The sequence below is a fragment of the Oratosquilla oratoria genome, chromosome 26 (assembly GCF_046742065.1).
Source record: "Oratosquilla oratoria isolate Oo_2021 chromosome 26, ASM4674206v1, whole genome shotgun sequence".
Classification (NCBI taxonomy): domain Eukaryota; kingdom Metazoa; phylum Arthropoda; class Malacostraca; order Stomatopoda; family Squillidae; genus Oratosquilla; species Oratosquilla oratoria.
Genome location: NC_134802.1, coordinates 44,296,161 through 44,310,049, shown reverse-complemented (window position 1 = coordinate 44,310,049; position 13,889 = coordinate 44,296,161). Strand labels below are relative to the sequence as shown.

General features: G+C 38.1%; 1 protein-coding gene across 4 annotated transcripts; it reads left to right on the top strand.

Moving 5' to 3' along the window:
* trsn (translin) lies at positions 1–12,842 on the top strand. 4 transcript variants are annotated; one of them, XM_076209615.1, is made up of 5 exons: positions 1–155; positions 3,758–3,937; positions 9,658–9,836; positions 10,166–10,314; positions 12,006–12,842. In XM_076209615.1, exons 2-5 carry the CDS (start codon positions 3,782–3,784, stop codon positions 12,197–12,199), a joined length of 678 nt encoding a protein of 225 aa, XP_076065730.1. In that variant the 5' UTR covers positions 1–155; positions 3,758–3,781; the 3' UTR covers positions 12,200–12,842. The 4 variants fall into 4 exon arrangements, with proteins under 4 accessions (XP_076065730.1, XP_076065731.1, XP_076065734.1 ...); XM_076209616.1 differs by lacking the exon at positions 1–155 and adding an exon at positions 215–339; XM_076209619.1 differs by lacking the exon at positions 1–155 and adding an exon at positions 341–362.
* Positions 12,843–13,889: the final 1,047 nt, after the last annotated feature.

The window sequence follows — 13,889 nt, the reverse complement described above, 5'->3', positions numbered from 1 at the left end:
GTGAAGTCGCGCAAACCGCCTTAGACTTTTCGCGCGCAGTTAGCTACAAGTAGCTAGCATCCTGAACGACTTTACCAATTGGACAGCTGGCCCGGACGATCCGTATAAAGTATTTAACACAACTTTAGCCACAATTATTGAAAATACACGGAAAGGTACGGATTAGTTGTTTAGGAACCTGATGAACTATGTTTTTTAGCGAAAAAGGTCAGTTTACAGTCCTATTCCGTTAAAAGCCGCCATACCCACGGCGACACTGATCGAATATGGCGTATTGTTTACATAGCGACAACAAAACGAGCACTCCCACAGCAACGTCTGAGCTGTTCCATAGACTCGGTATGATAGAGGTTAAAGATCAAGTAATTAATTTCTTTGCTTAGTTTGGCTGTCAGCAGTATGCAAACGTGGTGAGACAAGGAATGTTATGCACTGTGACTTATATTTATGCAAGGAAGTATTGCATTTCTTGTGACTTGTCCTGTAAGCATGTTATTATTGATTGATTTAAACAGGTTTAATCAAAGAAACTAGGTCTAGGCTGGAATTGTCTGTGTAACTACTACTTAAAGTTCTAATGACTTTCCTTTTGATTGCATAACATTGTGAAATAATGCGTAATAGTATAAAACAAGCTGCATAACATTTTTAGTATGTGAACGTGGCCTAGCCCTAGGGAACGTGTATCAATAATATCATATGTGATTTTTTCTGGTGATTTTTTTTTTTACAAAATATTGGGAACAAGCGTCTTTTAATTCTTACATTAATCAAATCTATTTGACAGCTGTCTGTTTTTGTCATCCTCTGTAGAGTTTAAGACGACCTTAACCTATGAATTTATACATTTATGCATGCAAGGTGTACAACCACTAGATTATTACAAAGCCACAAATTATGTAAGCTGTGCATTTAGGGATGTGCTTCTTATACCTCTTCCATGACCATTCCCTTGGCCTTTGGGTGCATCCACTTGGTTTATGTCAAATATATTGTATCACCAGTAGTATTACCAACATTGTGCCTATCAATATATATTTTCAGCAATTTGGTGTTGAGCATGAATTTCACAGAAGAAATTGGGTAAATATTTAGAAGTGCACACCTATGCGATATAGCAATAGAAAATCAAATAATAATTTAGTAAATTATAATACATCAATGTAATATACATTATTCTTGGCAAAAATCAATAAAAGAAAATGTTGCTAAAAGCTATAAATGAACAAACATAGCCGCTTCAGTTGCTTGGGACATCATCTTTGTTTTGGTCGAGGATGCCAAAGAAATTAAAATATGATAAATTTGTCTATTTTAACCTAACCTAACCTACCTACCTACCTAACCTAACCTGCATTTAGCAATGCAGTACCTGTAATTCTAGAATTCATCAGGATTCTCTTCATTGTCTCCGACCTCTGAATTTATCAAAACAAAGGTGGCATCCAAAGGAGTCGAAGCAACTTCATTCGTTTCTGTATAGGTTTTAGCAACATTTTCTGATACTGATTTCTGCCAAGAAAAATATTTATTACATTGATGTATTATGATTTAAAAAATTTATATCTAATTTTCTAATGCTATACCACATTAATTAGAGTGCACTTCTAAAAAAAAATGCCGAAATCCTTTCAAAAAGTAAAGATGAAAAAGAACAGAGTACTTGCATTGTAGGAAAATAGTAGACCTTATTTTGCAGAAGGATTGTCATTAACAAGTTCTTGATTTTTCTTGTCTAATAGGTTGAAGCTGGTTGATATGATTACAAAAATTGCTCATCTATCCTTCAATCTTTTTCACCTACTGTATGACTCAACTTCTTGGTTCTCTTTCAGTATCGCACAAACATAATTTTCTCTCACTCACTCTTACTCTTTCTATGGAATAGTTACATTATGTTAGGATAGGGGCATAATTCTGGAATTTGACTCGTTTCTTCAGTGTGGTATTGTTCTCAAAGATAGAATAATATCTAAGCCTCCATTGACCCTTGATATATACAATGACATAACCATTGGAAGACACCTAGAAGAATTTAAACACTTCTAAACAGCCAATATCATCAAATATAGACCCTATTCCACCTGAGAAAAACTCAAACTTCAAATGTTGGGGATTAGTTGGATCTACCAATTGATACCAATGACGGATAACTGCAGATGGGGGACCTACAAGACAGGTGTCATAGAGAATCATCATCCTGTTTTCCATCTTCAAAAATTTTCAACACTATCTCTCTCTCTCTCTCTCTCTCTCTCTCTCTCTCTCTCTCTCTCTCTCGGGGTATCGGCCTTTGTGGCAGGTCGCCCACACTCTTGACATGCCACAGTACACCACCTGTAAACTATGCGACAGCCCTAATGCTAACAACCTAGAACACTATTGTCTTCAGTGCCCCACAGTAAGAGATCTTCTACCAAGAGGTCAGACCTTGATTCAAATCTGCACGTTCTTGCTCGAGGCTGACAACCTTGACATAATACTTACCCGTTTTCCTCAATTCGGTGGTTATTGACTGTATTACTGATCAAGTCGAGGAGCAGTGCAGAAGGGTGAGGTCCTGGGTCGACTACACTTTTCTTCTGCTTCCACAGCTTGTTCAGCCTGGAGGGGGGGGGGCATCGTTGTGTGATATTGGTTATGTCTTCCTGTGGTGTTACACAGCCCATTCTGACAAATATTATTGCTGTTCATATCCATTACCGTTTGTATTCCATTAGAATGTTTATGCACTCACACTCAATTTATAAATTGTGTAATGTATTTTTTTTTCTCTCCCACCCCTTTGCGCTCCTCTCATCGGTGACCTTCAGTGATACTGTTTACTGTATATGATTCTTACGTATGACCATGTACACTGCCGTTATGACTTTTGTTTATCGAATGTTCGTGCCTACTGTATTATTTACTGAGTCGAGGAGCACCATAGGAGAATGAGGTCTTGAATCGACAGCATTCCTCTACTTCCTCAGGTTATTCAACCTGGGGGGGAGGGGCGTCATGTGATGTCGAGTGCGTCCTCTCGTGATGTTACTCGGCACATTCTGTATAGATTTGTTGCTTCCCATAACCATTATTATATGTATTCCAATTGTATGTTTACGAACTCAGACTATACCAAAGGAAGGAAAAAGGGGAGGGGGAGAGATTTTTTTTTTTTTTTTTTTTTTTTCTCTCTCTCTCTCTCTCTCTCTCTCTCTCTCTCTCTCTCTTTCTCTTACCTTTGTGCCCCTCACATCGATGGCCTTAATGATATTGCACACTATGTATGTCATTTAGGTCTGTCTATGCACACTACCATTATGTCCTATGTTTGTCAAATGTTCATGATTGTACTGCGCTTGGTTGTGGGACTTATTGTCCTCACTGCTGTCATTTATTACTAAAACTATCACATTGTACTCAATATTATGTTGCTATTACCGATATGACATTATTGAGGCTCTGACTCATATGCATTGTACTACTATTGATTGTGTATCCATCTGATGCATTATATGAACATTTTGTACTTGTATATTCATGTACTGACTGACGCCTTGGCGTAATAAATTAATAAAATAAAAATCTCTCTCTCTTTCTCCCTCCCTCCCTCCCTCCCTCCGTCTCTCCCTCTCTGTCTCTCCCCCTTTCTCTCTCCCTCCCTCCCTCCCTCCCACCTCCCCCTCTCTCCCACCTCCCCCTCTCTTTCTCCCATGTAAAACTTACAGCATTTAGAATTCACCATCAATGTACTTAAATTTTTTTTTCTAAACAGGAATAATACCAAGATTGGTCTGTCATGGATGTAACTTCAACATTTATGGTGTACAGTGGCTCTGTGGAGCTGGAAGGAGAAGTTCGTGAAAATATCCAACTTGCTGTCAAGGATTTAGAGAAAACTTCCTATGCTATTAATACAATCCTTGAGAAGATGCATCGAACTCATGGAGTGCAGGTTAGATTGTGCATTGAAATTTCTTCACAGTTGCAGTTTCAGGGTCCTGTGTAGCATAGCACTGCTTAGCCATCATACTTTTCAGAGGCTCTCAATCTGAAAGTAACCTAAAATTGGATCTACAGGTACCTGGAGCATCTACCTTTCTAGATATTATATCAGATTTAAAGTTTTGGTTCCAGTCATTCAGGTGTATATATAATATATATATATATATATATATATACAGTATATATGATTCACCATGGCCTCGGATCATGTGTTGGACTCGTGATCAACGGCAATTTCCCGCCTGGAAGAGAGCTCATATATGGCCAATCTATGGGTAATGCTGTGACCTTACATGCACACACACACACCCTACTCCCCTTCCACGATAGAGTACCCACAGTGCAGCAATACTGAAATTATTTCAGCCCTGGGGGGGGATTTGAACCCGGACCACCATAGTATTTACCTAGTTGTATTTTATAGGACAAGAGCTGTGCTTGTAGTGACCCTTTTTTGTATCTCTCCGCATCCAGTTTATTCTTAAAATCATGTATAGTTTTGGTGTTCACTGTTTCTCTATTTAGTTTGTTCCGGACATCAATCATTCTATGTTTTTTTTTTTCCTTCTTCTTCTTCTTCTTCTTCTTCTTCTTCTTCTTCTTCTTCTTCTTCTTCTTCTTCTTCTTCTTCTTCTTCTTCTTCTTCTTCTTCTTCTTCTTCTTCTTCTTCTTCTTCTTCTTCTTCTTCTTCTTCTTCTTCTTCTTCTTCTTCTTCTTCTTCTTCTTCTTCTTCTTCTTCTTCTTCTTCTTCTTCTTCTTCTTCTTCTTCTTCTTCTTCTTCTTCTTCTTCTTCTTCTTCTTCTTCTTCTTCTTCTTCTTCGTTCTTTAGTTTCTTTTCGTGTTAACTTGTTTCTCTTCTGTCCCACTTTAATCAGTCATCTCTATTGAGAATTTCCATTCCTTTCATAATTCTGTAAACGGTCAATAAATCACCTCTTTCTCTTCTCTGTTCCAGTGTTGACAGATGTAATTTCTCTAATCTTTGTTCGTATGTCAGATTTGACAGTGTAGGTGCCATTTTTGTCACTGCTCTTTGGATTCTTTCTAATTTTCTTATGTTCTTCTTTGTGCTGGGTGCCCACAATGTTGCGGCATATTCTAGTTTAGGTCTTATCAATGTAACCACTATTTTTTTAACCATCTCATCTATGTAGTCGAAGGCCACTTTCATTGATCTTAGTAAGTTAAAAGTATCTCCAAATAATTTATTGACATATTTATCAAGTGTCAAGTCGCTTGAGATGACTACTCCCAGGTCCCTTTCTGAATTGACTTTTTTGACTCCCTCATCCATATCATTTATATATATGGCAAACATTAAAGGAGCCAATACAGAGCCTTGCGGGACGCCACTTTTCACATCTTCCCAGTTCGAATTTTTGCCTCTAAGTACCACTCTCGTTTTTCTTCCAATTAAGAAGTCCTTCATCCATTCCAGCAGCTTACCCTGTATTCCTCCTATTATTTCAATTTTTCTTATTAATTTTTTATGTGGTACCTTTTTGAATGCTATCTGCAAATACAAGAAGTTGCAATCTACCCAGCCATCTCTTGTATTATCTCAATTAATCTCAAGTAAAAGCAAATCAGGTTTGTGGTACACGATCTTCCACTTCTAAAGCCAAATTGTTTAGGGTTTATTATTTTATTTTCTTCCAAGTGTTTGTTCCATTTATTTCTGATGACTTTTTCGCATATTTTTGCTACTGTGCTTGTAAGGGATGCCGGTCTGAAATTTGTAGGATCTTCCCTATTTCCTCCATTGTATATTAGTACCGTATTTTTCAGACCATAAGGCGCGGGCAAAATCCTTAAAATCGGCCAAAATCGGGTGGTGCGCCTTATGTGTGGCTTCAGAGCAACAAAAAGCCTCAGACAGTGACGTACTATTTTGACACGTTTCGTAGCTAGCCTGCCGATGACGACAGTGCATAGGCCTAGCAAAAGTTACAAACAAGTTATAACCAAGATGCATGTATCTTGACAAGAAAATTACGAAAACTTCGACAGTTTTCAAGTCCATGCCACCACATTTATTCACGCTATCATGGCTATGACATGATAGCGTCCACAACACAGACATCCATTTTGCATTGGTCTTGTCTCGCTCCACTCCGACTGTAGTCATTTGGGTATTTTTTTAGTTTCGACCATGGGTGCAATATAGCAATAGAAAATTAATTATTAATTTTGTAAATTAAAATGTATCAACGTAATATGTAATTTTGTGGGCGGAAATGAAAAAAATACCTTGCTACAAGCAAATATGCTAATGAACGGAGTCGGTAGCATAGGATCGGGATGCCATCTTGTCGTCTGTCAATTGACGGCCTCGGTACTTCTGACAGTACCTCACCAGGTACATTTTCTGGAAGGAATGTTATGGAGCAGAGATACATGCATTCCTTCAAGCTGCAAGAACTTTGTATACCCCGCAAGCTGAGAGTGGTTGAAAAGCCCGCCAACGTCTCTCACGACGACGACAACGAGGATGAGCCGGATGACATTTAATTTGCAGGTAATGATTTATTAAACACAGGTTAGGTTAGGTTAGACGAATTTATCATCCTTTCATTTCTTCGACGTCGGCATCTATCATAACAAACATGGTGTACCATTCGTCCGACACGGCTTCGTTACTTACGAAATCTGTTTTAGCACCTTTTTTGTTTTTTATTTCCACTCACAAAATTGCATATTACATTGATACATTATAATTTACAAAATTAATAATTAATTTTCTATTGCTATATTGCGCCCATGGTAGAAAATAAAAATTTACCGTCATTTGTAATAAATCTTGTGTTTTTAAGTGAATAGAGAATTCCGGGAATATGCTAATGTTGGTTTTATTCCCCACAATTCCCGTAACGTGTTTATGTTGTTTTATAGGGGTATTGGCAGGGCAGACCGTCCATGGAGGTGGTCTGATTTCACTGACCAAAATAAAAAAATATTTCATTTATTTTTGTAATTTTGCTAAATCCCAACCGATTTTTCTCATTCAACAACGAAAATGTTCAGTTCTGAATGCACTCACATATGTATGATTATCCGATGACGAGACCAGGTGCGCCTTATGTAAGGACGGGGAATAGCAAATTACGGGTGCTCCTTATGGTCCAAAAAATATGGTACTATGTTTGCATTTTTCCAATCCAGCAGTACCTTTTCTTCTTTGAGTGAGGAGTATATTATCTTGTATAGTTTGTCTGTCAATTCATCCATACACTCTTTCAGTATCCAGTTTGCAATTCCATCTGGTTCATGTGATTTCCTGACATCTAGGTTTTTTATTTGATCTCTTATTTCTTTTTGTGTTACCTTTATTTCTTTCATTTTGGATGATCTTTCTTGTTTTCTATCTTACCAAAATTGTGAGCTCTCAATTGTAAAAATCGACCTGAAATGTCTGATCATGACTTCTGCCATTTCTGTGTCATCTATATATTCTCTATCTCCTTTGCGCAATTTCGCTATTTCATGTTTATCCTTTAGTTTTTCATTTATATATCTGTAAAAGAGTTTAGGTTGAACCTTACATTTGTCTATAATATCTTTTTCATAATTTCTTTTTTCTTTCCTGTGTATATTCACATATTCCCAAGATTTATATATGTTTGCCATTTGGATTTTTTTTGTCTTTTTTCCATCTTTTCTAGGCTTTGTCTCTTCTGTCTCTAGCCTCACTGCACCTTTTGTTTCATCTTGAACTCATGAGCAGGTGGTCATGAGTTCTATTCCTGGGACCTGCTGCGGGTTCACTGCTTTGTTTCCCAACAGCATTAAAAAAAAAGTGACATGCTGCAATTAAGAGTGTTTTCCCCTACCTGGGGTTTCTCACTTCCCACTACATGGGATTGAGACGATGGTATATATATATATATATATATATATATATATATATATATATATATAAATATATAGTGGTTGTATTCTCCAAATGTTCAGTATGGTGCTACACTTATTCGTCTGGCATGCCAGTCTGAACCATGTGTTGATAGTGCCATTTTAGTTCATATTGTAGAGGTAGACCTAATGGATGAATGATGTTTGTAAGAATAAGGTATTCTTGTTCACATCTACTACAGTGAAAGCTCAAACAGATGAATGTTCTTATAGGATTAGAGATTGCTTTTATATACATATAACAAAAGGCCTTGTCCTTTGGAGGTGGCTGAATCAAAGCATATTCTCACACTACACCCATCCCATACCTATCCAAAAGCTCATTTGTTATGCTTTATATCAAGTACAGTTTGATGGCATTGACTGTACAACAAGTAATATATAATTTTATTGCCTCAGCAGGCAATATGAAGTGGGGCACATTGCTCTATAAATGCTAATACCAGTAACCATTTCTTGGGTTTTGTAAAGACCAGGGAACTAGGTATTGTGAGTTTGATAATTGCAGAGATGTGATGTGAACCATTGACCATGTTCCTTTTAAACTTTGCTGGAAGATTTTTCAAACTGTAATATGTTCAGGACCCCTAAATTCATCAGGGTAGATTTAGTATTGATTATAGCTATGTTGAAGCCGTACTCCATATCCAGGAGACTTCCAGGACCTAATAATTTAATTGGATTCCATGATAGAAATACCCAGACTGTGCTGTAGTCTTGACACATTATTTAGGTGTTAAATATTCTTGATTGGAAGCTCACTGGCTGAGCGTGTTAGGGCGTCGTTACTTGCGGTAAAGGTTGAGGGGATGGCAATTTGAATCCTGTCACCGGCAAAGTTGAACCAAGCACATAGTTCATTAAATTCCATGCTACAAAGTCCTCTGTGAGGGGCACTGTCCTAGCCTTCTGAAAGGGGGAAGTTTGTGACGTTAAACCATATCATCATCATCAAATATTCTTGATAGTTATGGAGAACCATAGAACACTTAACATGGGAATTGTGTTAAGTGGTCAGGAAATACCTTATAGCCAAACCTATATTAAGTACCATAGAATTATGAAGCTTCAATTGGATTATATAGTTTGTGCTGGAGAACTTAAGGTTTATGTAGTCAGAAGTGTAGTCCCTGTCTTCATATATGAGACTATAACCCACATGACCTTGGCTTCACACTATACTGCTTTGGGAATGAAGCTTTAGAAGTATCATGGGGTCTCAGTACCTCTGAATACTAAAATAAGAGGAATAATGTGCCAAATGAAATGCCAGTTGAGGTAATACAGTTGATTATCTCTTACCAAATGTTGGTCCTGTTCAGGTCATACACATAGAAGGGAACCCTGTGTGGGTAAAACTAAAAGGGCACCCACATTAAATGTAAGTGTCATCTAGATTGGGGGTTCTCAACCTCTTTCCTTATGATACCCCGTTCTTATGTACTGCTGTTCTTTAACCTCCTAGAAAACCCATCACTAATGAATAGATCCTTAGTGCATTCACTATCACTAGTTTTTTATTTGGGGCACTGTTTGTGAACCATGGTGGCCCACGAAGAACCATTGAACCAAAGATTAAGAAAAATTGATCTAGGTAGTGTCTGCTTGGGAGTTTGTTAGGAAAGATGCATCAAGTCTGGAGAAAGTGGGTGAGCATAACTATGCACTGCAATGGATTTTGTTACCGTTCATTGGTTGACTGATTGTTTAAGGTCAAGGTGTTTTGATTATATGAACTTATTAAGGATATATCTTTTCCAGAACCTGCAGACTATATGTAATGATTGTAGGCTTGAGCTAGCCAAAGTACCAGCACTCTATGAAGCTTTACAGGAGAAGATTCCAATTGGTGAATACTACAGATTTCACCATAGTTTCCGGGGAATCAACCACCGTCTTGTTTATGCAACAGTTTTGGTTATATATTTAGAAGATAACAGGTATGATATTTTTAGAGTACTTAATATAGAATTCCCTGATACACGTTTAACTCCATTGATATAATGGTTTATTCCAGACAGTCTGTGCAGGTGTTTTACTCAATTTATTCTTGTGTTTAATTCAACTGAGGGGGAGAACCTTAGAATGAAGGGATTTAATTAATCAAAAACTCGTGTATTATGGGGCATTGACAGATACCTGGGGGCCATGGGTATCCTGCAAGAAAGATCCAAGGCAACAAAATGATTAAATGATTTATGTAAAAAAATATAAACATATAAGAGTAAGAAGTTTCTATACTTTAAAAGTTTTTAAAATAATTTTGTAGACTTGCAACCCATGAAGAAGTGGCAAAGGCTCTAGGAGTGAAGGACAGAAGAGAAGATGGCTTTCATCTTGACTTGGAGGATTATTTGCAAGGTACACTGCAAATAGGCCATGAGCTGTCCAGATTAGCCATTAATGCTGTTTCAGCAGGTAAGGCTCTTGGGGTTTGCTTTTTTTATTTACAGGTAGAAGAATGGGGATACATTTTATTTTTTTACATCTTAGGAGGTGCTAAGATGGGAGGGAGGGTGGAGGGGTGTGGAGTGTTTTCGGGGGTGGAATGGGTGGGAGTGATTTTGTGCCTTGTCCTTTTTGGCTACCTCCCTGGTAAGGGGGAAGAAGCCTTGGTATATGTATGTATGTAGTGTTGGCATTCCATGTTTTTTATTATATGCATTTACATTCATCTTTAGTGTACCCTTGAACTCCTATTCACATTATCCTTGCACTTCTTTTTTTTTTTTTTTTTTTTTTTTTTTTTTAACTTTATTATTCCATACTCTCATACCTATTGACTTCATTCATAATCCTCAAGCATCTTATTACCACTACTTATGTATGAATTTTCTTTCTTGCATTCACCACTTCTCACTCCCATACATGACAGTTAGCACGGATATTTCTTTATACATATATTTTCATTGCCTCTATTAACATCCTTTTATTTCTCTGTGTAACTAAAGGCTCCTAGCTTCTGCCTCTCCTCTATTCCATGGCCAATTTCTTCATCTATTCTTCCCCTTTCATGTGTACTAGTTTCCTAATATTTATACACACATATAGATTGGGCTATACAAGCACTGAGCTCACTTCCAGAAGGGCAATTATTTATTATCAAGAGTCTAGCTTAATTTCAAAGACCATGGTGAATCACAGTTCATGCTAGAACCCTGAAACACCCACCCCTCAAATCATTTACTTAAGCACAATCCACGGAATTCAACATGAAAATAGCTCGGGCAACACATCAATACATGAACATACTCACAGACCACAAAATAATTTCATCCTATTGAACTGACAAGTCCAATACTTCACCAGACACCCCAAGAAATCAACCTAGCAGAGAAATTATTTCCAAGACCAGCAAGAGTGACACTGACACACTTTCATTTAAGTCATCACCCTAGACTGAAACAGTACCTACATGGAATTGGCCTGGCAATAGATACCAGATCCCTTGAATGGAACTATCACATAGAATACACATAGTATTTTGTCTTTCACTGTCACTCCACTGTGTATGTAGTCTTACACTGTCAGGCACCCACTCTAGATAGCTACACATAATCTTTTCACCGTTCGACCTTTCTGCTACCTGCTTGAATCCCTCTTTTATCACTTCTGAGTCTCAACAAACTCTCCCCCAACCCTTAGGGCATACATACATATACATACCAAGGCTTTTTCCCCCTTACAAGGGAGGTAGGCAAAAAGAAAAAGGCATAAAACCATTCCCACCCATTCCATCCCTAAATACACTCCACCCCCTCCCCCCTCCACCCTCCCTCTTATCTTAGCACCTCCTATGGCAATGGGGAGAAAAATGTTGTCACTATGTTCCCATTTGTGTCATGTAAAGGATAGACTTGTATCTTACACTAGTAGATAGAAGACCATACCCCTTTTTCCCCTGTGTTTGGGAGGAGAATAATTATAATGAGTGAAGTGGGGTTGTTTGCCATGGCTGGTTATCTCCCTTATAAGGGGGAAGAAGCCTTTTGCTATATAGATTGACTATTAAATTTGTGTGATTTGATTTGGCAACCCACCTTATTAAGGGTGAAGGGCCTATGGTACTGAAGTATGTGTTTATCAGGGAATTTTCTTTTCTTTTACAGGGGATTATGCAAGACCCTTCCAGATCAATGCTTTTCTCCATGATCTTCATGCTGCTTACTCACTTTTAAATCCAAAAAATGAGCTCAGAAAGAAGTTTGATGAACTCAAATATTCTGTGAAAAAGAGTGAAGAAATTGTCTTCAACTTGTCTCTCAGAAATCTCAAACCGCAAGAAGATAATACATCAGGGTAAAGAGGGACAGGTGTCAAAGAAACAATACAAAATTAATGTGAAAATGTCAGTATGGTGTGTATTTTCATGACCCAGGAATTAAATTTTATTTATGGCCATGTGAAGAATGTTTGCAAAGAAAACGTGTGAATAGAAGAAAAGTGGAAAGTGAGGGAAGACAAAAGAAAAACAGCTGTGAAGAAGGGTAGGTGCGTATCTGGGAATCTTGAAATAGAGTGAAAAAAGAGAAGAAGTGAGTCTAGTAGAGATGTGAGGATGAAACGAGTAAGTAGGCTGTTGTTAGTAGAAGATAAGGCAAGGAGAAGAAGATGGATATTTCATGGAACTGTTGAATGTAAAATGAGATACAGAGATTGTGAATGTGGCTGTGGGAGTTGTTAAGAGAATGATGAAAGAAGAGGTATGAGTAGCATTGGAAGAGATAACTGATAAGGCAATAGGATTGGATATGTGTCACATGAAATTCTTACAAAGGATGGAATAGTAAGCAAGGTTGTGAAATGTGTCTCAGGGAAGAGTGTGTCTTGGAGTGTATGTATAGTCTCACTATATTATGGTAGGGGAGTGGTGTATAAATGTAGTAATTTATCTTCCTTGGCCCACTGCTTTCACAAATTGGTCCATTAATAAACAATATTGGTGATATGCTACCTTTTCTCGTACCAAATGGTACTTCAAACCTCCTCTTTTTTTCTGCATTTGGTCTTATCAAAGTTGTTACATACGGGTTTTCAGTTGTTTGTATTAGCTTGGGGGTGCATGTGGTGGGAAAGGGAGGAGTGGAAATGGAGATAGATTGTAAATTGAGAGAAGCAAGTAAATGCCTTGGGGGATTAAAAAGTGTCATGAAAAATAGATATTTGGGAATGGATGCTAAGAGCAGATAATATGAAGGGGTGATTGTGCCAACAGCACTGTATGGGGCAGAAACATGAAATATAAGAGAAGAAGAATTTAAATGTGTTTGAGGTGAAATATCTGAGGTATAGCAGGGGTTACAAGGTGGGATAGAGTGAAAAACGAGGAGGTGAGGAGGAGTTTGGGGTGAAAAAGGAGATGGGAGACAGAGTTGATGAAAGAGTATTGGGATGGTTTGGACACTTGGAAAGAATGAGTGAAGAAATATTAGTAAAAGAAGAGTGGAAGGCAGAGGTGGATGGAGTGAACAGGAGGGGGCAACTGAAGATGTGATGGATGGATGTGGTAAAAGGGGTGTTGAGAAAGAGGGGGATGTCTGTTGAGGAAGGAAGGTAGAAGACAGAAGGTAGGGGTGAGTGGAGAATGGTTGTTTATGGATGATCCTGTGATACATGGAAGGGGATGAGGGGTGGGTAGGGCATGGTTATGTATGAATGATATTTTGATACAGCCCAAAGGGATTTCTCCCTATCTTCTCTTTTTCTGCATGAGGGGATGGAGGGGGGGGGGGGTTGTCAATGAAATACAGTGGCCTTGCTGTGGATGTGCTGTGTGTGTCTTGTTGTATTGCTTCTGACCCAGGGCAGTGGATGGGCTGCAAGGATGATCTGTTATCTTTGAGGAGCCATGAAAAAAAGAGGGAGGGTGGTGAATGGGAGTGGAGTATGTGGGGATGAAATGGGGTTGAGTGGAATTATGCCTTTTGAAACTGACTGCTTCCCTTGTAAGGGGGAAAATACCCTTGGTATATGTATGTATTAGCTTGCATGTG